The 23,111-nt window shown below is 43.9% G+C and overlaps 2 protein-coding genes across 2 annotated transcripts in view; one reads left to right on the forward strand and one right to left on the reverse strand.

Annotated features, from left to right (window-relative positions):
- The first annotated feature begins 680 nt into the window (after window positions 1–680).
- mep1bb (meprin A subunit beta b) lies at window positions 681–17,396 on the forward strand. The gene is made up of 14 exons (XM_055866674.1): window positions 681–814; window positions 1,065–1,083; window positions 1,181–1,231; window positions 1,333–1,376; window positions 1,614–1,692; window positions 4,623–4,740; window positions 6,332–6,510; window positions 7,897–8,115; window positions 9,288–9,440; window positions 9,709–9,924; window positions 10,156–10,623; window positions 10,979–11,161; window positions 16,295–16,454; window positions 16,860–17,396. Exons 1-14 carry the CDS (start codon window positions 743–745, stop codon window positions 17,083–17,085), a joined length of 2,187 nt encoding a protein of 728 aa, XP_055722649.1. The 5' UTR covers window positions 681–742; the 3' UTR covers window positions 17,086–17,396.
- Window positions 17,397–18,301: 905 nt separating this feature from the next.
- Window positions 18,302–23,111, reverse strand: part of LOC129813982 (PH domain leucine-rich repeat-containing protein phosphatase 1-like) — a 74,607-nt gene continuing 69,797 nt past the window's right edge. The window contains exons 12-17 of the mRNA XM_055866673.1: window positions 22,839–23,001; window positions 22,592–22,722; window positions 22,355–22,468; window positions 21,808–22,002; window positions 21,493–21,721; window positions 18,302–20,861 (exon numbers count right to left, since the gene is read on the reverse strand). Coding sequence (XP_055722648.1) covers window positions 19,599–20,861; window positions 21,493–21,721; window positions 21,808–22,002; window positions 22,355–22,468; window positions 22,592–22,722; window positions 22,839–23,001 — 2,095 coding nt within the window. The 3' untranslated portion in view covers window positions 18,302–19,598. The remainder of the gene's footprint in view (window positions 20,862–21,492; window positions 21,722–21,807; window positions 22,003–22,354; window positions 22,469–22,591; window positions 22,723–22,838; window positions 23,002–23,111) is intronic.

Here is a 23,111-nt window from a genome sequence, read left to right on the forward strand (position 1 = left end):
TGATATCGTTCATCAAGGCAAAGGTTGGCTACTTTGAAGAATCTCAAATATAAAAAATATTTGTATTCATTTTTTGGTAACTACATGATTCTGTAGGTGTGTGCAAATTGAAAATTTGTGGTTTGAATTGAAGAGTACCTTAAGCGCAGACAAAGGATATCAAAGATCCGGAAAGATTCTGTATGGAGGGATGGTATAAGATCCCTCCCAATGTGTTCTCCAATCTAATAAACCATTTTATAAAAACGGTCAGTGCCATTATCCTTGCAAGGTGAGGTATTGGGTGGCAATAATTTTGACCCCTATCTTTTGAGAAAAAAGTATTACTTGTTAAACATATATATATATATATATATATATATATATATATATATATTAGTATACCATTTTATTTTAATTTGAGCGTACAATATAGCTCCGTAATTGTATTAAGTATTTTATAGTATTTTTTTGATAATCTTTATCAAGGGCTACAATAATTCTGTACCTGACTGTACATGTGTGTATGTAGAGGTGTGTGTTTATGTGTGTGAGAAAAGGTGTGTGGACAAGTCATCTGAGTCGACCGTAGGTGAATTATGACACTTTGTTTCTTGTTCTGTCAATTATTGATCTTGCAATCACATGTACTTTTATCTGGTCCATCGGACTAGCTTAGCACCTTTTACAAGTCTGTCTGAGAGGCCAAGGCTACTAATTCTTAGTGTTCCACACTAAGGGGTTCTTTGACTAGGGAGTAAACATGGGAAGGAGAACTACATATTTATTCATCCTCCATATTTCATGGATCTTATGTGAAAATGTCTTATCTCTGGTAAAGTTATGTTGCATTTATCTGTTTATTTATATATTGGTGAAAATTAAATACATGTCTCAAAGAAACAAAAATATAATATTAGTACTGGTATTGAATGGTTTTCTTTTTTATTGAGATACTGTAATATGATTAATGTTGACCTACTTTGCATATTCATTTAAAATTAGTATAATGCCTAATTTGCATTGTTACAATGGTCACTCACTTTCTCTAAACAATGGTACCTTTTCCCTCTGTTGCTTGTCAGCCTACACCAAGAGTTTTAGGCAAGTAGAGTTTCTTATTTTATTTTCAATATTTCAAATAGAATGTCACCTATTCAAAGCTTTCATTTACTGTATGTCCTTTACATTTATTCTACAGAATACGATGTGGATGGTGGAAGGGACATGGACATCTTTGATATCAATGAAGGTTTGTCAGTTAGGATGTTACTTAATCTTGTTTCAAATAACTCAATGGGAGTTTCATAGCAATGTGCCGTGTGTGTGTGTGTGTGTGCTTGGTCCTAACAGAGGCTGGGTTAAACCTGGTGGAGGGGGATATTGAGCTTGATGAGGTGAGTTAATAAGTACTTCTGCTGGTCTTAACTTTAACAATGACATCTTATATCAAGCATAGAAATAGAAAGACAAGAATGGGGAAGTTCCATTGCTTGCAGACCACAGCAATTTAACTGCACCCTCATGGGCTTGGGCAATTATATTTCCATGATATCAGCTCACTGCCCAGGCTTAACAGAACTAAATGATTTATTATTTCTTTTTTTGTCAAATGTAATCTACGGCTGACTCAGAAACAAGGCCGGAATTCTATAATAGGGGATCAATACAGATGGCCAAAGACTGTTCCCTACTACTTTGAGGATGACTTGGGTAAGACCATATATGTATATACAATATAATACATACAGTGCATTCGGAAAGTATTCAGACCCCTTGACGTTACAGCCTTATTCTAAAATTGATTACATTGCCTCATCAATCTCAACACAATACCCCATAATGACAAAGGGAAACATGTTCTTATTTTTTGCAAATGTAGAAAAAATTACAAAACAGAAATACCTTATTTACGTAAGTATTCAGACCCTTTGCTACGAGACACGATATTGAGCTCAGGTGCATCCTGTTTCCATTGATCAGCCTTGAGATGTTTCTACAACTTGATTGGAGTCCACCTGTGGTAAATTCAAATGATTAGACATGATTTGGAAAGACACACACCTGTCTATATAAGGTCCCACAGTTGACAGTGCAAGTCAGAGCAAAAACCAAGCCATGAGGTCAAAGGAATTGTCCGTAGAGTGCCGAGACAGGATTGTTTCGAGGTACAAGGGTACCAAAAAATGTACACAGCATTGAAGTTCCTCAAGAGCACAGTGGCCATTATTAAATGATAGAAGTTTGAAACCACCAAGAACTCTTCCTAGAGCTGGCTGCCCGGCCAAACTGAGCAATCGGGGGAGAAGGGTCTTGGTCAGGGAGGTGACCAAGAACCCGATGGTCACTCCGACAGAGCTCCAGAGTTCCTCTGTGGAGTTGGGAGAACCTTTCAGAAGGACAACAAACTCTGCAGCACTCCACCAATAAGGCCTTTATGGTAGAGTGGCCAGACAGAAGCCTCTCCTCACTAAAAGGTACACAACAGCCTGCTTGGAGTTTGCCCAAAGGCACCTAAAGGACTCTCAGACCATGAAAAACAGGATTCTCTGGTCTGATGAAACCAAGATTGAACTCTTTGCCCTGAATGCCAAGTGTCACATTTGGAGGAAATCTGGCACCATCCCTAAGGTGACACATGGTGCTGGCAGCATCAAGCTGTGGGGATGTTTTTCTGCGGCAGGGACTGGGAGACTAGTCAGGATCAAGCGAAAGATGGAATAAGCAAAGTACAGAGAGATCCTTGATGAAAACCTGCTCCAGAGCGCTCAGGACCTCAGACTGGGGCGAAGATTCACCTTCCAACAGGACAACAACCCTAAGCACACAGCCAAGACAATGCAGGAATGGCTTCGGGACAAGTCTCTGAATGTCCTTGAGTGGCCCAGCCAGAGCCCGGACTTGAACCCAATCTAGTATCTCTGGAGAGACGTGAAAATAGCTGTGCAGCTACGCTCTCCATCCAACCTGACAGAGCTTAAGAGGATCTGAAACTCCCCAAGTACAGGTGTGCCAAGCTTGTAGCATCATGTCCAAGAAGACTCAAGGCTGTAATCGCTGCTAAAGGTGTTTCAACCAAGTACTGAGTAAAGGGTCTGAATACTTATGTAAATGTTACATTTCAGATTTACATTTGTAATATATTTGCAAAAATTTTTAAAAAAGGAACTGTTTTTGGTTTGTCATCATGGGGTATTATATGTAGATTGATAAGGCGGAAAAAAATTATTTAATCAATTTTAGAATAATGCTGTTACGTAGGGGTCTGAATACTTTCTGAATGCACTGTACATCTACACTGAACAAAAATATAAACACATCATTTACAGTGTTGCTCCCATGTTTCATGAGCTGAAATAAAAGATCCCAGAAATGTTGCATATGCATAAAAAGCTTATTTCTCTCAAGTTGTGCACAAATTTGTTTACATCCCTGTTAGTGAGCATTTCTCCTTTGCCACGATAACACCTGACAGGTGTGGCATATCAAGAAACTGATTAAACAGCCTGATCATCACACAGGTGCACCTTGTGCTGAAGACAACACAAGGTCACTCTAAAACGTGCAGTTTTGTCCTACATGACAATGCCACAGATTACTCAAGTTTTGAGGGAGCGTGCAATTGGCATGCTGACTGCAGAAATGTCCACCAGAGCTGTTGCCAGAGAATTTACTTCTAATTTCTTTACCATAAGCCGCCTCCGACGTCGTTTTGGAGAATTTGGCAGTACGTCCAACCCGGCCTCATAACCACAGACCACTTGTATGGCGGTTTGCTGATGTCAATGTTGTGAACAGAGTGTCCCATGGTGGTGGTGGGGTTATGATATAGGCACTTATTAGCTACAGACAACAAACACAATTGCATTTGATCAATGGCAATATGTATGCACAGAGATACCGTGATGTGATCCTGAGGGGCCATTGTTATGCCATTCATCCGCCGCCATCACCTCATGTTTCAGCATGATAATGCACGGCTCCATGTTGCAAGGATCTGTACACAATTCCTGGAAGCTGAAAATGTCCCAGTTCTTCCATGGCCTGCATACTCACTAGACATGTCACCCACTGAGCATGTTTTGGATGCTCTGGATCGATGTGTACTACAGCATGTCCCAGTTCCCGCCAATATCCAGCAACTTCGCACAGCTATTGAAGAGGAGTGGGACAACATTCCACAGGACACAATAAACAGCCTGATCAACTCTATTCGAAGTAGATGTGTTGCGCTGCATGAGGTAAATGGTGGTACACGCACCAGATACTGACTGGTTCTGATCCACACCCCTACCTTTTTCAAGGCATCTATGACCCACAGATGCATATCTGTCTTCTCAGTCATGTGAAATCCATAGATTAGTAAATGTTTTCAATTGACTGATTCTTTATATGAACTGTAACTCAGTAAAATCTTTGAGATTCTTGCGTTTTTATTTTTGCTTAGTATAATACACATTCACTTTCTGAGACATGTTTTTGGTTTTAAAGGTTGACCATTTAAGAGGGGCAATACATGAATTTACGCAATGATACGCAATGATACTATTATGGTCCATTGCTTGAAATAGGCCATGTGGCGTAGTCTTCAATTGAATGTGTAATTTCATGGTTACAAGACATATCTTCTATTCACACCACAGAGATCAATGCAAAAGGTGTTATCCTGAAGGCCTTTGAACAGTACCGGCTGAAGACCTGCATCGACTTCAACCCTTGGGAAGGAGAGCACAACTACATTTCCATTTTCAAAGGAAGCGGGTACTGTTAGCTGTTATGGACTGCTCTGTTTTTATGTTGATTTATAATGCTTCTACATTGTGCTTTCAAGATACTGAACATACATGACTGCATAAAATGTATATACAGTACCAGTCAAAAGCATTCCAAGTGAAGCTGGTTGAGAGAATTCCAAGAGTGTGCAAAACTGTCATCAAGGCAAAGGCTGGCTACTTTGAAGAATCTCAAATATAAAATATATTTAGAATTGTTTAACACATTTTTGGTTACTACATGATTCCATATGTGTTATTTCATAGTTTTGATGTCTTCACTATTATTCTACAATGTAGAAAATAGTAAAAATAAAGAAAATCCCTGGAATGACTGGTACTGTATATATACACTACCGTTCAAAAGTTTGGGGTCACTTAGAAATGTCCTTGTTTTTGAAAGAAATGCATATTTTTTGGTCCATTGAACTAACATCAAATTGATCAGAAATACAGTGTAGACATTGTTAATGTTGTAAATGACTATGACTGAGAAACAGACGCCTCACAAGTCCTCAACTGGCAGCTTCATTAAATAGTACCCTCAAAACACCAGTCTCAATGTCAACAGTGAAGACACGACTCCGGGATGCTGGCCTTCTAGGCAGAGTTCCTCTATTCAGTGTCTGTGTTCTTTTGCCCATTAATCTTTTATTTTTATTGGACAGTCTGAGATATGTCTTTTTCTTTGCAACTCTGCCTAGAAGGCCAGCATCCCGGAGTTGCCTCTTCACTGTTGACGTTGAGACTGGTGTTTTGCAGGTACTATTTAAAGAAGCTGCCAGTTGAGGACTTATGAGGCGTCTGTTTCTCAAACTAGACACCATAATGTACTTGTCCTCTTGCTCAGTTGTGCACCGGGCCTCCCACTCCTCTTTCCATTCTGGTTAGAGCCAGTTTCCGCTGTTCTGTGAAGGGAGTAGTACACAGGGAGTAGTACACAGCGTTGTACGAGATCTTCAGTTTCTTGGAAATTTCTCACATGGAATAGCCTTCATTTCTCAGAACAAGAATAGACTGATGAGTTTCAGAAGAAAGGGCTTTGTTTCTGGCAATTTTGTGCCTGTAGTCGAACCCACAAATGCTGATGCTCCAGATACTCAACTAGACTAAAGAAGGCCAGTTTTATTGCTTCTTTAATCAGAACAACAGTTTTCAGCTGTGCTAACATAATTGCAAAGGGTTTTCTAATGATCAATTAGTCTATTAAAATGATAAACTTGGATTACCTGACACAATGTGCCATTGGAACACAGGAGTGATGGTTTCTGATAATCGACCTCTGTACGCCTATATACATATTCCATGAAAAATCTTTCGTTTCCAGCCACACATTTACAATATTAACAACATCTACACTGTATTTCTGATCAATTTTATGTTATTTTAATGGACAAGAAAAAAGTTTTTCTTTCAAAAACAAGGACATTTCTCAGTGATCCCAAACTTTTGAACGGTAGTGTATATATTTTATTTTGGAAGGATGTGCCCATGGAGAGAAAACAGGTAGGCTGTAGTATAGCCTTTGAGTTTGTATTATAATAACGCTCAACAATGTTTTCTGGTTGTCTCTCTTTCAGTTGTTTCTCATCTGTGGGTAACCAACATGTGGGGAAACAGAGGTTGTCCATCGGGAACAATTGTGACCGCATTGCGACCATCGAACACGAATTCCTCCATGCACTGGGTTTCTGGCATGAGCAGTCACGGTCGGACCGCGATGACTACGTCACCATCCTGTGGGACCGCATCTCTGAGGGTACTGAACCTCGAAACCTATGGTAACCCTAACCGTAATGCTTACCCATAACCCGCTGACTCCAAAATGTAGGGGTTGGGGTTATGGCTAAGGTTAGGGTTGTACCAGGTAAGAGCTGTCAAATACACAAGCAGCTCCCGGCATTATACCTAAAGCGGACATTGCCATTGGCTGCACGGAGTCGCATTAAGAGAGCCATGCAGCCTTGATTACAAGTTTGACTGTAATGTGAGATGTAATCTACAGCTTGATTGTTTAGTTAAATGTTTTTCGATTTGAATGTCATTATTTCTATATAGCCTATACTTTCTCATTCTGAACTTCTGGCGCGAGTGGGACGGGTGTGGCTTCGTGACAATAACCACACGAGCAACAGCTCTAATTTGACAGCTCTAACACAGTTACACCAACTGTGCAGGTGTTGGATATCGCCGATTAACGCTTGATCTGATTGAATCTAGGCTATTCCCACTGGGTAAAAATGGGTTTAATTAACATTGTTTCAACGTCATGATGTTGAATCAACGTGGAAAACTGATTGAATTTGTAAAAAGTCATCAACGTAAATAGATTTTTTTTACTCAACTTTTAACCTAAATCCAATGACATGATGATTTCACGTTAGTTGAAAATTCAACCAAATGTAAATCAAAACTAGACGTTGAGCTGAGGTCGGTTCCCAGTGGAGTGTTTCTTACTGTACATGCCTGGATGTATTTGTCATCAGAAACATGGTGATTGGATTTCTTGGAATAACATATCATCTGGACAAACAGTAATCTGTTTTCTTCCCACAAGCATATTACAATATGTCAACATGACAACCAAAAGTCAAATTAGTGTTAGCCTGACCAAACAGGCCCACCCACAGTATACACTAGTTGTTCATTAATCTTGACCTTTCCCAAGAGCTATAAGCTATGTGATCAGGACAAACAAATGTCTTATTGCGCTGATCGACTGCCTAATCCTCTCAGACAAACAGGCAAAGGGCACCATATAAGCATCAACGGAAATTTAAAGTGAAATTTGAGATTAGTGCATGGTCTAAATCATTAATATCAAGTCATTCATTTCATGTAATTGAAGGTGAAAGAGTAGTGACATGATTGAAGATTCCAGTCAGCATCTTGTCATCCACATGAAGCCCTAACCCTACAGATCTGCCATTGGAGACATTCTTTGTCTCGCTAACATTTTGGGGTTGAAGGCTTATTACAGAAGGCTTATTACAGTACATGTCAATTCAGGAGACAAATTGAAATTCCAAGGCTAGATTTGAAGAAGTGAGTAAATTGGCTGATTTGAACCCTCCAACCCAACTGAACTCTCTCTCTCCCTCACTTCCGCTCCCCCCACCCTCTGTCTCCCTACCTCAATCTCCAGGTAAGGAACACAACTTCAACACGTACAATGACACCATGTCCAGTTCTCTGGGTGTCCCCTACGACTACGGTTCCATGATGCACTACAGTAAGACTGCGTTCAGGAACGGTACCGAGCCCACAATCGTCACCAAGATCCCCGCCTTCGCTGATGTCATCGGTCAGCGCATGGAGTTCAGTGATAATGACCTGCTCAAGCTACGGCGCCTCTACAACTGCAGTAAGACTCAGTCACTTTAGGCCTCTACAACTGCAGTAAGACTCAGTCACTTTAGGCCTCTACAACTGCAGTAAGGCTCAGTCACTTTAGGCCTCTACAACTGCAGTAAGGCTCAGTCACTTTAGGCCTCTACAACTGCAGTAAGGCTCAGTCACTTTAGGCCTCTACAACTGCAGTAAGGCTCAGTCACTTTAGGCCTCTACAACTGCAGTAAGACTCAGTCACTTTAGGCATCTACAACTGCAGTAAGGCTCAGTCACTTTAGGCCTCTACAACTGCAGTAAGACTCAGTCACTTTAGGCCTCTACAACTGCAGTAAGGCTCAGTCACTTTAGGCCTCTACAACTGCAGTAAGGCTCAGTCACTTTAGGCCTCTACAACTGCAGTAAGGCTCAGTCACTTTAGGCCTCTACAACTGCAGTAAGGCTCAGTCACTTTAGGCCTCTACAACTGCAGTAAGGCTCAGTCACTTTAGGCCTCTACAACTGCAGTAAGACTCAGTCACTTTAGGCCTCTACAACTGCAGTAAGACTCAGTCACTTTAGGCCTCTACAACTGCAGTAAGGCTCAGTCACTTTAGGCCTCTACAACTGTCGTAAGACACAGGAACATTAGGCTGTACAACTGCAGTAAGGCTCAGTCACTTTAGGCCTCTACAACTGTCGTAAGACACAGGAACATTAGGCTGTACAACTGCAGTAAGGCTCAGGCCATGTTCAAGAGCATCAGTCTGCTCAGTCACTGATCAACAACTGTCTGAGCAGACTGACTGATCTACCAAGTAAGTAGTAAGACATACTCACATTGACCTGCTGATCTAACAATTTATTTGATGGAGGCTGTAATTCAGTCAAACCAACAGTGCAGGAGACTTCCTTTGCTGGAATGTCACATTTGTGCTATTAAACTGATATTTGAATTACAGTGATTAGTTAGGTGATATGTTCAAAGCAAAACTCTGGTTGATTTCAATGAAAGGAGGTCTTTTGGAAAAAGAGGAACAGCAGGATCTGCAGTGTATATTTGATTGAGAACCCTAGTGGATTATCAAACGTGGTTGGGTATATGGTACTGCATGGTAAACCTAGATAAAAACGTTTACAGCAGGTCAAAGTTTCCCTATGATTGCTGTTCAGCTGATGGCGATTACATATATGTGTCCTTTGATCCAGCACGCTCCTCCACTTTCCTGGACACCTGCGACTTTGAGAGGGAGAACATCTGTGGTATGATCCAGGGGCTGGGGGACCAGGCAGAATGGACTAGAGTGACCCAGGCGCCTGGCGGGCCCAATATGGACTACTCCAACATGGGCAAATGCACCGGTGAGCACCCCCTCAGTACACACCCACCACAAAACAACACTTTCAACCTCCCATCCTCAGTACCTGACAGGGCAGATCACTATCAGCTATATTCTTATCTTACAGTCCAAAGGGTGATCAAAGGTCCAGTTACAAATAAGACCTAGAGTTTTCCCTGACTATGTTACCTGGTTAGTAAAGCTCTGAACCCTAATTATAGGCTAAAGTTATAGGCTGACGCTACTTAACAATCCAATGGAAAATGTATACTGATATCCATTGTTCACAGGCTCAGGCTACTTCATGCACTTGAGCACTGCCACGGGCAAACCAGCAGACACAGCCAGGCTGGAGAGCAGACTGCTCTACCCCAAGAGAGGCTACCAGTGCCTGCAGTTCTTCCTCTACAACGGTGGTGGCGCCAACGATCAGCTGGTGATCCTTGTCCGAGAGTACGATGAAGCCCACCCCAACGGGACCCTGCGTGTTATTCAGCCCATAGTTGGTAACATCTCTAACATATTGTCTCTAACATCTCTAACATATTTTCTCTAACATAACTAAAATCTGTTACATCAACCTATAGACATTCAAATAATCTGTTATTAATTTAGACCCATCATATTGGTTTTTCTTAACCTGTATAATGCGTATAACATATGATATACTGTAAATTCTACACAACAATATTCTCTGTACTGTATTTATAAATGTAATGGTTTCCTCTTACTCCCAGCACCACCTCAAGACCTATGGCACCTGCACCACGTGAGCCTGAACGTGGCTAAGAAGTTCCGGGTGGTGTTCGAGGGTATCAAGGGTGACGCCCCCTCCACAGGTGGTCTCTCCCTGGACGACATCAACCTCTCCGAGACTACCTGCCCCGACCACGTGTGGCGGGTGAAGAACTTCAGCCACATCATGGAGACCACTCCTAACGACAAACCCATCTACAGCCCCCCGTTCAAGTCCAGAGAGGGCTACACCTTCCAGATGGGGCTCTACCCCAGTGGGAAGGAGGGCTACCCGGGGGAGCTTTCTGCCTACGCCCACCTGGTGACCATGACCGGTGACACAGAGGTGCGGAAGTGGCCGTGCCCGTGGAAACAGATGACCATGATGCTGTTTGACCAGAACCCAGACATCATGAGGCGTATGAACAACCAGCGCAGTGTCACCACCGATCCTACTAAGAAACTCAGTGGTCAGTCCAGGTCCAGTATTCATTAAGCATCCTAGACTGGGAGTGTTGATCTAGGATCAGGTTCCCCCTATCCATGTAATATTTTTCATTATTATCTGAAAGGCTAAACTGTTCCTAGGACAGTGCCCTTCTGAAATGCCTAATTCATTTGGACCAAGACAAGTGCAGAACGATTTGAAACCCAGGGATTTACTTTAACATAGTGAGTTAAATTCCATTGTCAAATTAATGGATTTACCATTATTTTCTGAGATGTTCCACCTGGTTTTGCATTGACTTAAAGTAGTAGTCTTCTTATTTCATAGTTGAAGTCATGTATAGTATATTGAGAAAGATCTGTGTTTTTACCTTTCAGAGACTTCAGAGCTGTTCTTCTGGGATGACCCTCGTAAGGTGGGCGTTGAAGTGTCAGAGGCGGACGGGACCAAATATTTTCGTGGGCCGGGTGCCGGGACAACCGCGTACCTCACCCATGGCAGGGCCAAGAGCAGGGACTTCATCAAGGGGGGAGACGCCATCTTCCTGCTTACCATGGAGGGTAAGAGGTTCTGAAACATTACCCTGGTCCCAGATTTGTTCGTGATGTATTGCCAACTCCTATGGTCAGTCATGACAAAAGTTAGTCTGGTTCCAGATCTGTTTGGTCATTGTCAGTGGTGTAAGTAAAAATACCTTAAAGTAATACTTAAGTATTTTTTGGGGGTATCTGTACAACTTTTACTTCACTACATTCCTAAAGACAGTTATGTACTTTTTACACCATACATTTTCCCTGACACCCAAAAGTACTCGTTACATTGTGAATGCTTAACAGGACAGGACAACTGCCTCTGATCTGGTGGACTCACTCAACACATGCATCGTTTGTAAATGATGTCTGAGTGTTAGAGCACGACGCTGGCTATCCGTAAATAAAAAAAAAAACAAGAAAAATGATGCCGTCAAGTTTGCGTTTATATAAGGAATGTTATATGATTTCTAGTTTTACTTTTGATACTTAAGTATATTTTAGTAATTACATTTACTTTTGATACATAAATATATTTAAAACCAAGGACTTTTAGAGTTTTACTTAAGTAGTATTTTACTGGGTGACTCACTTTTACTTGAGTCATTTTCTATTTATGTATCTTTACTTTTACTCAAGTATGAAAATTGGGTACTTTTTCCACCAATGGTCATTGCTGCGTTTGACACGATCACACAAACAGATCTGGAACCAGGCTATCAAAAACATGCTAAAAGCATTCTCTACATTCTCTGAAAGCATGATACATTGTCTCTCTGTTTTGTATAACCATGTTCAAATATACTCATCTGTATGATCCCACCAGTGGAGGCTGCTGAGGGGAGAACAGCCAATAATAATGGCTGGAACGGAGCGAATGGAATGGCATCAAACCATGTGTTTGATGTTTTGATACAATTCCACTCATTCCTCTACAGCCATAACCACAAGCCTGTCCTCCCCAATTAAGGTGCCACCAACCTCCTGTGGATCCACCATCATATCCCATTAAGGCCTAGATTCAATCAGATCAAGTGTTAACTCGCGATAGCCGACACCCGCAAGTTGGCGTTTCGGCGGTGTCAGAAGTGTTACTGCGCTAGAGCTGCTGCTCGTGTGGTCATTGTCACAAAGCCACACCTGTCCCACTCGCGTTAGAAGTTCTGAATAAGATAGTGTAGGCTATATAGAAATAATGACATTCAAGTTGAAAATCATTAAACAAAATAATGAGGATTTCTATCAGCCTAATCAAGGTTTAGATAACATCTCACATTCTATTGCGAAATTGTAAATAAGGCTGCATGGGATTTCTGTTAATTCGACTCTGTGCAGCCAATGGCAATGTCCACTTTAGGTATAATGCCAGGAGCCAGAGATCCACAGCAGTTCCACCTCTGACACCGCCAAAACACCCGCTATGCAGTGGGTCAGCTAGCCCTTACACTGCCTTGTTGATTATCTTCCTGGCTTAGGAAGGCCACCAAAAACTCTGAGATTTCCATACCCAACTATAACACTTTCCGTCAAGATAGAACTGCCAAAGGGGGAGGAGTTGCAATCTACTGCAGAGATAGCCTGCAAAGTTCTGTCATACTTTCCAAGTCTATGCCCAAACAGTTCGAACTTCTAATTTTAAAAATTAATCTCTCCAGAAATAAGTCTCTCACTGTTGCCGCCTGCTACCGACCCCCCTCAGCTCCCAGCTGTGCCCTGGACACCATGTGTGAATTGATCGCCCCCCATCTAGCTTCAGAGTTTGTTCTGTTAGGTGACCTAAACTGGGATATGCTTAACACCCCGGCAGTCCTACAATCTAAGCTTGATGCCCTCAATCTCACACAAATCATCAAGGAACCCACCAGGTACAACCCTAAATCCGTAAACATGGGCACCCTAATAGACATTATCCTGACCAACTTGCCCTCCAAATACACCTCTGCTGTCTTCAATCAAGATCTCAGCGATCACTGCCTCATTGCCTGTATCCGCCACGGGTCCACGGTCAAACGACCACCCCTCATCACTGTCAAACGCTCCCTAAAACACTTCTGCGAGCAGGCCTTTCTAATCGACCTGGCCCGGGTACCCTGGAAGGATATTGACCTCATCCCGTCAGTTGAGGATGCCTGGTCATTCTTTAAAAGTTACTTCCTCACCATATTAGACAAGCATGCTCCGTTAAAAAAATGCAGAACCAAAAACAGATATAGCCCTTGGTTCACTCCAGACCTGACTGCCCTCGACCAGCACAAAAACATCCTGTGGCGAACTGCAATAGCATCGAAGAGCCCCCGCGATATGCAACTGTTCAGGGAAGTCAGGAACTAATACACGCAGTCAGTCAGGAAAGCAAAGGCCAGCTTTTTCAAGCAGAAATTTGCATCCTGTAGCTCTAACTCCAAAAAGTTCTGGGATACTGTAAAGTCCATGGAAAACAAGAGCACCTCCTCCCAGCTGCCCACTGCACTGAGGCTAGATAACACGGTCACCACTGATAAGTCCGTGATAATCGAAAACTTCAACAAACATTTCTCAATGGCTGGCCATGCCTTCCACCTGGCGACTCCAACCTTGGCCAACAGCCCCGCCCCCCCCGCTGCTACTCGCCCAAGCCCCCCCAGCTTCTCCTTTACCCATATCCAGATAGCAGATGTTCTGAAAGAGCTGGAAAACCTGGACCCATACAAATCAGCTGGGCTTGACAATCTGGACCCCCTATTTCTGAAACTGTCCGCCGCCATTGTCGCACCCCCTATTGCCAGCCTGTTCAACCTCTCCTTCGTATCATCTGAGATCCCCAAGGATTGGAAAGCTGCCGCTGTCATCCCCCTCTTCAAAGGTGGAGACACCCTGGACCCAAACTGTTACAGACCTATATCCATCCTGCCCTGCCTATCTAAGGTCTTCGAAAGCCTAGTCAACAAACAGATCACTGACCATCTCGAATCCCACCGTACCTTCTCCGCTGTGCAATCCGGTTTCCGAGCCGGTCACGGGTGCACCTCGTTTGGAGCCACGCTCAAGGTACTAAACGATATCATAACCGCCATCGATAAAAGACATTACTGTGCAGCTGTCTTCATCGACCTGGCCAAGGCTTTCGACTCTGTCAATCACCATATTCTTATCGGCAGACTCAATAGCCTCGGTTTTTCTAATGACTGCCTTGCCTGGTTCACCAACTACTTTGCAGACAGAGTTCAGTGTGTCAAATCGGAGGGCATGTTGTCCGGTCCTCTGGCAGTCTCCATGGGGGTACCACAGGGTTCAATTCTCGGGCCGACTCTTTTCTCTGTATACATCAATGATGTTGCTCTTGCTGCGGGCGATTCCCTGATCCACCTCTACGCAGACGACACCATTCTGTATACTTCCGGCCCTTCCCTGGACACTGTGCTATCTAACCTCCAAACGAGCTTCAATGCCATACAACACTCCTTCCGTGGCCTCCAACTGCTCTTAAACGCTAGTAAAACCAAATGCATGCTTTTCAACCGTTCGCTGCCTGCACCCGCACGCCCGACTAGCATCACCACCCTGGACGGTTCCGACCTAGAATATGTGCACATCTATAAGTACCTAGGTGTCTGGCTAGACTGCAAACTCTCCTTCCAGACTCATATCAAACATCTCCAATCCAAAATCAAATCTAGAGTCGGCTTTCTATTCCGGAACAAAGCCTCCTTCACTCACGCCGCCAAACTTACCCTAGTAAAACTGACTATCCTACCGATCCTCGACTTCGGCGATGTCCTCTACAAAATAGCTTCCAATACTCTACTCAGCAAACTGGATGCAGTTTATCACAGTGCCATCCGTTTTGTTACTAAAGCACCTTATACGACCCACCACTGCGACCTGTATGCCCTAGTCGGCTGGCCCTCGCTACATGTTCGTCGTCAGACCCACTGGCTCCAGGTCATCTACAAGGCTATGCTAGGTAAAGTGCCGCCTTATCTCAGTTCACTGGTCACGATGGCTACACCCACCCGTAGCACGCGCTCCAGCAGGTGTATCTCACTGATCATCCCTAAAGCCAAAACCTCATTTGGACGCCTTTCCTTCCAGTTCTCTGCTGCCTGCGACTGGAACGAATTGCAAAAATCTCTGAAGTTGGAGACTTTTATCTCCCTCAACAACTTTAAAAATCTGCTATCCGAGCAGTTAACCGATCGCTGCAGCTGTACATAGTCCATCTGTAAACTACCCACCCAATTTACCTACCTCACCCCCATACTGCTTTTATTTATTTACTTTTCTGCTCTTTTGCACACCAGTATCTCTTCTTGCACATGATCATCTGATGATTTATCACTCCAGTGTTAATCTGCTAAATTGTAATTATTCGATTTATTGCCTACCTCATGCCTTTTGCACACATTGTATATAGATTCTCTTTTTTTCTACCATGTTATTGACTTGTTTATTGTTTACTCCATGTGTAACTCTGTGTTGTTGTCTGTTCACACTGCTATGCTTTATCTTGGCCAGGTCGCAGTTGCAAATGAGAACTTGTTCTCAACTAGCCTACCTGGTTAAATAAAGGTGAAAAAAAATAAAATAAAAAAAATCATCCCACTCATTCAAATACAATCATGGGTTGTGGTTTTCCATCTATTTAAAGGTTGGCTTTGGGCAAAAACGCAAAAATAATGGCTTTAAACTATAACTGATCATTCCACCATCATACCAGGGAATTTAATGCTTAAACCCTCAAATGTATGAATAAGATATTTGGTTACAGAAGTGCCAGTCTTACCAACCTCTACAGCTTCCATCCAAAAACAAATGACGTCAACACATACTGGAGGAGTTACTAGCTAGCTACAGTGGCTAGCTTAGCTAACGAACTAGCTACGCTGGTCACGGTGCGCATGACCAGAATGACACATCGAGAACCACCAAAGGAACACCTTATTTCTGTTTGAAGAAATTGAGAAAGGGGCGGAGTTCGACTGTTTCTCGTGGCCAAAGTCAACTGTGATGTCCACATCACGTGATTCATTACCAATTCACACCCATTCGCCATTTCTATAATCAATCATGCTACCCAATCCCATCCCAGTGTCTGTAGGCCAACATTCATTTCTATGTTAGTACTATGTGTACTGTACCTCATTCTCATTATATACATGCCCCCTCCCCCCTATCTGTCTTCAGATGTGTCACATCTTACGGTGACCCAGCCCGTACCCTCCTCCACATTGCCACCAGTCACCACGATTACCACCGCCATATTGCCACCTACTGACCCCTGCACTAAGGTCACATGTGGGAATGAGGGAGTCTGTGTGGTGGATGCTGGAAATGCTCTTTGCAGGTGAGGACCCTTTATTATCGAGGCTTGTCCCTTACATAATACAATTGTCTGAAATTCAATCATCCATACTGAATTATATTTCTCTCTCTTTCGCTCTGTTCTTCTCTCTGCTTTGATAACCACAGCCTGATTCTCTCCTTTTATTATCTTGCTCCAGCTGTGCAGATACAAATGATTCCCTCTGTTTCCTCAGAATGCTCAGTCTTACCCTTTACACATACACATACAGCCCAGCACGCAAAACTGGTTGTATAATGACATCATTACAACCAGTGTTGCCTGTGTATTGACTCCCACTTTCTCCCCCTCTATATAGATGTGCCGTGTTAGAGCTGTCTTTCTCTCTCCCTATCCAGATGTGCAGTGGGTAGATTGGTGACTCTCTCTCTCTTGGTCCCTCTCTAGGTGTGCAGTTGGTGATGACTGGTGGTACTATGGAGAGAGTTGTCAGTATCAGGGTTCCACCCAGGACACGATGACCACAGCGCTTATAGCCTCTTTCTCTGTGCTGGGTGGCATGCTGGTGGTGACTGCAGTCAGTGTGGTGTGTGTGAAGAGGAAAAACAAGAACAGTGGAGGTGGAGGAGACAGGGGCATGACCATGTCCAATGTCACCGTCACAGGAATGTAATGTTTTTTCCCTGCCAGAACCAAATCTAATCATGGCCAGCATTAAGTAGATGAAGAAGTTAACTGCAAAAGTTACAACTCCTTCAAATATAAAATTACAAAAGATCTACTGGAAATTCCACTTGTCTCTTCCCAATAATTATCTGCCTATCAGCCATGTATTTTGATCAGCCTGTTCATTTTACATGAATTGTAGTTTCTTTGTGTATGTAAATCTCCAATTATTTGTTTCTGTCTTAAATCGGATTACTTTTCTTGTGTTAAATGTTAATTTAATTTTTGTTTAAACACTTGAAAGGGGGAAGTGCTCTACAAGCCTCGTTTTTGTTTTTGTTTTAACCTCTCGCACAGGTTATTGTCATTTACCTTAACATCCCATTGTTTTGTATTTTCTTGTGTGCAAATAAAAAATAAAAAAAATGCTATGAAGTGTACGTACAGTATTGTTCAGGGCATATGCTACATTAGTGTTGCTGTCATGTCATTTTCATATCAGACTCTTTATAGTTTTAAATGGAGATAATCTGAAATGTTTTTTTCTTTAGTTGCAGTCATGGAATGGAAGGCATTAGGGGCATAACTATAATAAGTGGTTCTATAGTTAGTCTGATAAGAAATTAATGAGATGCTAAAATATAAACATTTGACAATATTGACCTCAACTGGTCATAAGGTGCACATACACCTGTGATTTTCGAATTAGGGCTCTATTCAATAAGTAGCACTGAAGTGCTGTGTTGTAGCCCGATTGCCTCTAAATGTCAATGTTCCCGCGTTAGCAGACACGGCATTCACGGTAAACGCTACATATGTCAGCTCAATTGGAAATTACCTTTAAATTTTAAGCGTGCTATAGAGCCAAACTTCAGCTATACAGATTGAATAGAGCCCTTACTCAAACTACAGCTATAGTATGACACAGGTGCAACAAGAGATTATTATCCTGCATTTCTGGATAACAGTAATGTAAAAATTGTCCATTTTAAATTGTATTGTGAAGTCTAATTGAATGCTATCAGCTATACTTCTGGCTGTTTTTTGGTTTATATGAACTTAAAATTGTATGACCTTTGCACATGCATCTGCAAAATACAAGAGGGCCATACATTGAAAAAGGAGAGGAATACTGAGAGAAATGATTGTATATCAGTTGCACACAGAAGAGAGAATTTAAAATTTAACCGCAAAATATAAAATACCACTAGAACAACAAAACGTACAAATGTAAGATTTATTATACCAAAGACAGGACCGTTTGTGTGGTTTACTTTCCATGTGGATAATATAGCATTTGTTTGCATTACTGAACTGGACACAGTCATGCCGGTGATAACAGTTAGGCGGGCAGTGGGACGGAATACTGTGTGTATGTATGTTGTGAGCACATTAGAGGGAGTGCTGACTAACCGAGACGTAAGTATCAACAGAACTGAATGAAAAGAACCATGGTGAATTGTGTGTGCTTGTACTGTATAATAGGGTGGGTGTACTGTGTATGCACGTATCTGTGTGTGTATTGAACATGTCTCTGAGTGTATGTGTCTACGAGAAAAAGGTGAGATCTCCAAAATGACGAAACCAGGTCTGACCCACACCCCCTCCACACCACTAAATCCATCCACAGACATACGGGTACACAGTTCCTTTAAAAGCATCAGTATTTCTCTTATTTACAATCATTGGGGGGGAAAAAAAAATCACAATTTCTCTCAGAGAAGATTAGTAAAAGTGACTAGGTCACCATAAAGAGTATGCAACTCCTAAGAGTTAGTCTTTCAAATTTCTACAAAAATGTCTATGCCTTTTGTACAGGCCAAGAGCCATGATTTACTGAAGAAATACAGTTTTATTAAGTGCCTCATCTACAACAGTTAAGCGTGGTATTATTGGTGTGTACCATTCAAATGTATTTCATTGATAATAAAAAAGATTGTTCTCCATGTTTCATTTAACAAGGTTTTTTCAGCAACTTAATTTTCTTTACATTAAAAGATATGGTAAGTAAAAAAAAACAACGGAATCATATCCATAACTGTGTGTTGTGATAGGCTAACCCTTTTGCAGAGAGACTAGTGTTGATTACATAGATACTCATTGGTTTGTTGACTAATGTAAAAACAACGTTCCACACAGTCTGTCTGTGAGTAGTAGTGGAACTACTTTGGACCATAAAAGGTGTGTCCATAAGTAGGATACCCAATAGGGTTGGTTTATCTTAAAGGGCTCATTTGCATGTCCTATTCTATAGGCCACTTTGGGGAAAGGGGTGGAGCAGGTTACAGTGCTTGGTACTCCAGTGCTGTGGTCTCAGGAAAGGGGTTGAGTGATTGTAGTCTGTAGACATCTCAGCAAGGTGCTGTTTTTCAGATACATAGGTTACTCAGCTAGTCCGAAGACTCTGTAGCGGTTCTCCACTGTAGGGATTTCGGGGTGTGTCCTAATTCTCTGCAGAAACAGTGGTAAATTGTTGTAAATGCAGTAGGGGGTGTGTATGGCTGCTCAGAGGGGTGTGTCCTAGTAGTCTGCAGGCTGGTCGGGACTAGGTGCTTTCTGTTGCTTCTGCTGATGCTGCTTCATGATCTCCTTGACCTCCTCCACTAGCTCTGGAGGGATGATGAACTGGTCGTCCGGGTCGGGCTGGGCGGGTGCCGTGAAGTATCCCCCTCCCTTCTTAGATGGGGCGTCTGCTGCCACCTCGATCAGGTTGTGGCTCTTCTCCTGAGGGGCCACAGAGCCGTTCCCCCTCCTCTTCCCCATTGCCTTCCCGTCATCACCCGGTCTGCCGCAGCCCACTGACCAGCCCTCTTCTCTATCCTCCCTCATATCCGCCTCCCCCAGGGTCAGCTCCACCCCTTCCTCCAGGGGTTCCGGGGTGCAGGGTGGAGGAGGTGGAGGATTGGCCAGCAAGCGTTCCTGTCCTGACGATGATGATGATAAAGAGGCCTCAACCCTAAGGCAGTGGATATCGGCCTCCACCTCCACTCTGCTCCCGTTGGAGAAGACCCCGGCGATGGGCTCCTCGTCCTCACTGTCCAGCCCGTTGTCAGATAGTGCACTAGAGAAGGTGGCGCTGGACAGCTGCCTCTGGAAGGATCTGGTCAGACAGGCAGGGTGGAGAGCACAGCAGCCCCGGGCAGGGAGCTCCGAGCCTGGGTGAGGGTAGGGGCAGGGCTGAGCGGCGTGCTGGGCCTGGAGGGAGAGCTGGTGGGCCTGGTGGTGCAGGTGGAGCTGGTGGTGGGGCTGTTCGTGCAGCAGCCCCATGGAACTCTGAGGAGGCTCGTCAGAGGAGGCCGTGGATCCCACCTCGCTGCTCATCTCACTAGTACTGATCTCACTGCTGATCTCACTGCAGGAGGACGGGTGGACAGGGAGGGAGCCATCCCCGGTGGGTCGCTCCTTTATTGACGAACCCCCCAAAGAGGGGTAGCCGCCCATTCCAGGGCTGGGGGGCGGCTGGGGTTGGTCTCTGCAGCAGCAGCAGTCCTCACTCACAGAGAGCTGCACCACCACGGCACAGAGACTGTCGGTGCAGCCGTAGCCCTGGGCCAGCGTACACAGCTTCTTGGCTGCAGCCAGGCCGTCTGGGACATTACGCACCGCCTCCACCGCCTCCGACGGTGACACGGCATCCCACAAGCCACGGCTTCCCAGGATGAAGAACTCGTCCTGCGGGGTGAGGGTTACCGTGCAGACGTAGGGCCGTGGGATCACCGCTGGGTACAGGAAGGAATATCCCATGATGCGGGTGGAGTCTGTCACTCCATTCACCTTGTTGTCCTAGAGGAGTAAAGGAGACGATTACTTGTCCAACAGAAACCGCTATTCTGCCGTATCCCAACCCCTTGCAGAAACACACACACAGTATGTTTAGAGTGGGAGCTGTTCTAACACATTCCCCAATCCTCACACATACAGATTAAAGCTCAGGCCAAAATTGTATTAAAAGATTAATTAAGTGTGGTATCAATGATGAACTTGACTTCAAAATCCCATACCCTTCGGGGTTATAGAATTGAACATGAAATGGAATTGAAGTGCATCACAAGCATTTGGAGCAGTACTTTAAATTAACATCCTCATATACACTGCCACACTCCCACCCACAAGCAGAATACACTCTTAACCCCTCCTCCCCCTCCATTCACACACACACACTTGTTTTTCTATCCTCGTGGGGACCTACAATTTATTTCCATAACCCCTAACCCTTATGCCTAACCCTAAACCTAATTGCAACCCTAACCCCTAAGCTCAAAATAGTTTTTGTCCTCGTGGGGACGTGGTAAATGTCCCCATAAGGGACATTTTTCCTTGCTTTACTATCCTTGTGGGGATTTTTCGGGAGTTCAGGTGCCCACAAGGATATAAGAAGAAGGTAACACACACACACAAACCCCTCCCTGTGTACCTCAGTGATGATGGCGTTGTGTTGTCTGATGCGTCGGTACTCTTCCTCAAGGCCTATGTTGTGCAGCAGGGAGAGGGGCAGTGGCTTGCCGTCCCGACACAGGATGGCCTGGCACTTTCCCACGTTGGCAGCGGTGAGGGTGAAGCAGCCGCCCGGGTCGGTGGGGTCGTGTCTGATGTGGCAAAGGGCCGCCGAGCCACCCAGCTTCTGCCCTGCCGTACCCAGCTTTCTGTGGCACAGAGAGACAACAGGAGAAGGTTGAATTTCTGATACTGTCTAAATAAGAAGTTTGTGTGTCTGTGTGTCCATACTAACCTCTGCATGACGAGGAAGGTGTTGGTCATGTAGTCTTCTTCACTCTTGGTCTTGTGTAGCTCCTCAGCCAGCACATCGTTCATGGTACACTGCAGCAGGTAGGGCACTTCCACATTCCTATCTCCATCAAACACCCCATAGAGGGCCTCACGACTCCCACCAAAACTGTTCACCGACAGGGCAGCCACACACAGCCTGAGAGAGAGAGAGAGAGAGAGAGAGAGAGATAGGAATATGTGCAAAATGTTAATAATATTCCCTTGAGGTTGTTGAGAGTTTAAGACTTACTGTTGCTCCACAGCATTGCATCTCTCTCTCACAGCTGTCACACACACAAACGCATTGACATGTAGATGCACCCACAGCCCCAGCCTCTTGTTTCACACACTAACCCTACTGCCCCCACATTGACCTCACCGACTGACGTGTTCGTTTTAGTCGCCATGGTAACTTTGCTTGTTTTTCACACATGAAAGCTCTCCCATGGTGACCCATATGGTTCACACATGATGTGTATGTATGATGTAGCCTTGTGTATGTTACTCACTTGTTCTTGACACCCGAGGCTTCTGTGTAACCATGACTCCACACAGCCGGCCCACCTGACGCCTCATTGGTTGAGAAGGTCAGGGGCAGGTCGATGCGGAAACAGCGGATGTTACTGCAACAAAGAGCAGAGAGGATACTTAATAAAAAGATCACAGTGCAGGAACAGGTACACAGACAAACTAAAGAATTAAATTCATCTTTACTCACAATTTGTCTACACTAATAGAAGACTTACTTGAGTTGTTCCAGGGTTTTGTGGTCTAGGTTGAGGCGAGGGTTGCCACTCAGGTCAAGCTCCTGGAGTTTAGGAGGCAGGTTCTCAGGCAGGCTGATCTCACTCAGCTCATTACAGCTCAGGTCTACACACTGTGGAGGAGAGGGTTAAAACACACAGAAATATACAACCATCCTCACACGCACACATGAATATACATGCACTCACACACATGCGCGCACACGTCCTACCTGCCTGACTGTCCTACCTTCATCTCCATAAGCTGCATGACCTCAGGGAAGACTTCTATGGTGTTGGAGTGGGCGATGAGTGTGTGCATGCGTCTGCAGTTCATGATGGTGGTGGGCACCGTCTTGAGCCTGTTCCCACTCAGGTCCACCTCCTCCAGTTCCTCCAACTTTGCCATTTTACTACAGAGGAGGAAAACTCAGTGAATATGTACCTAGAAGAGACAGTATATTGTAATAGTGGTAGAAAAAGAAATGAGAGTTACAACAGTTATTTTAAGTGTGTGTGTGTA

This window comes from Salvelinus fontinalis, chromosome 17, assembly GCF_029448725.1.
Source record: "Salvelinus fontinalis isolate EN_2023a chromosome 17, ASM2944872v1, whole genome shotgun sequence".
Lineage (NCBI taxonomy): Eukaryota > Metazoa > Chordata > Actinopteri > Salmoniformes > Salmonidae > Salvelinus > Salvelinus fontinalis.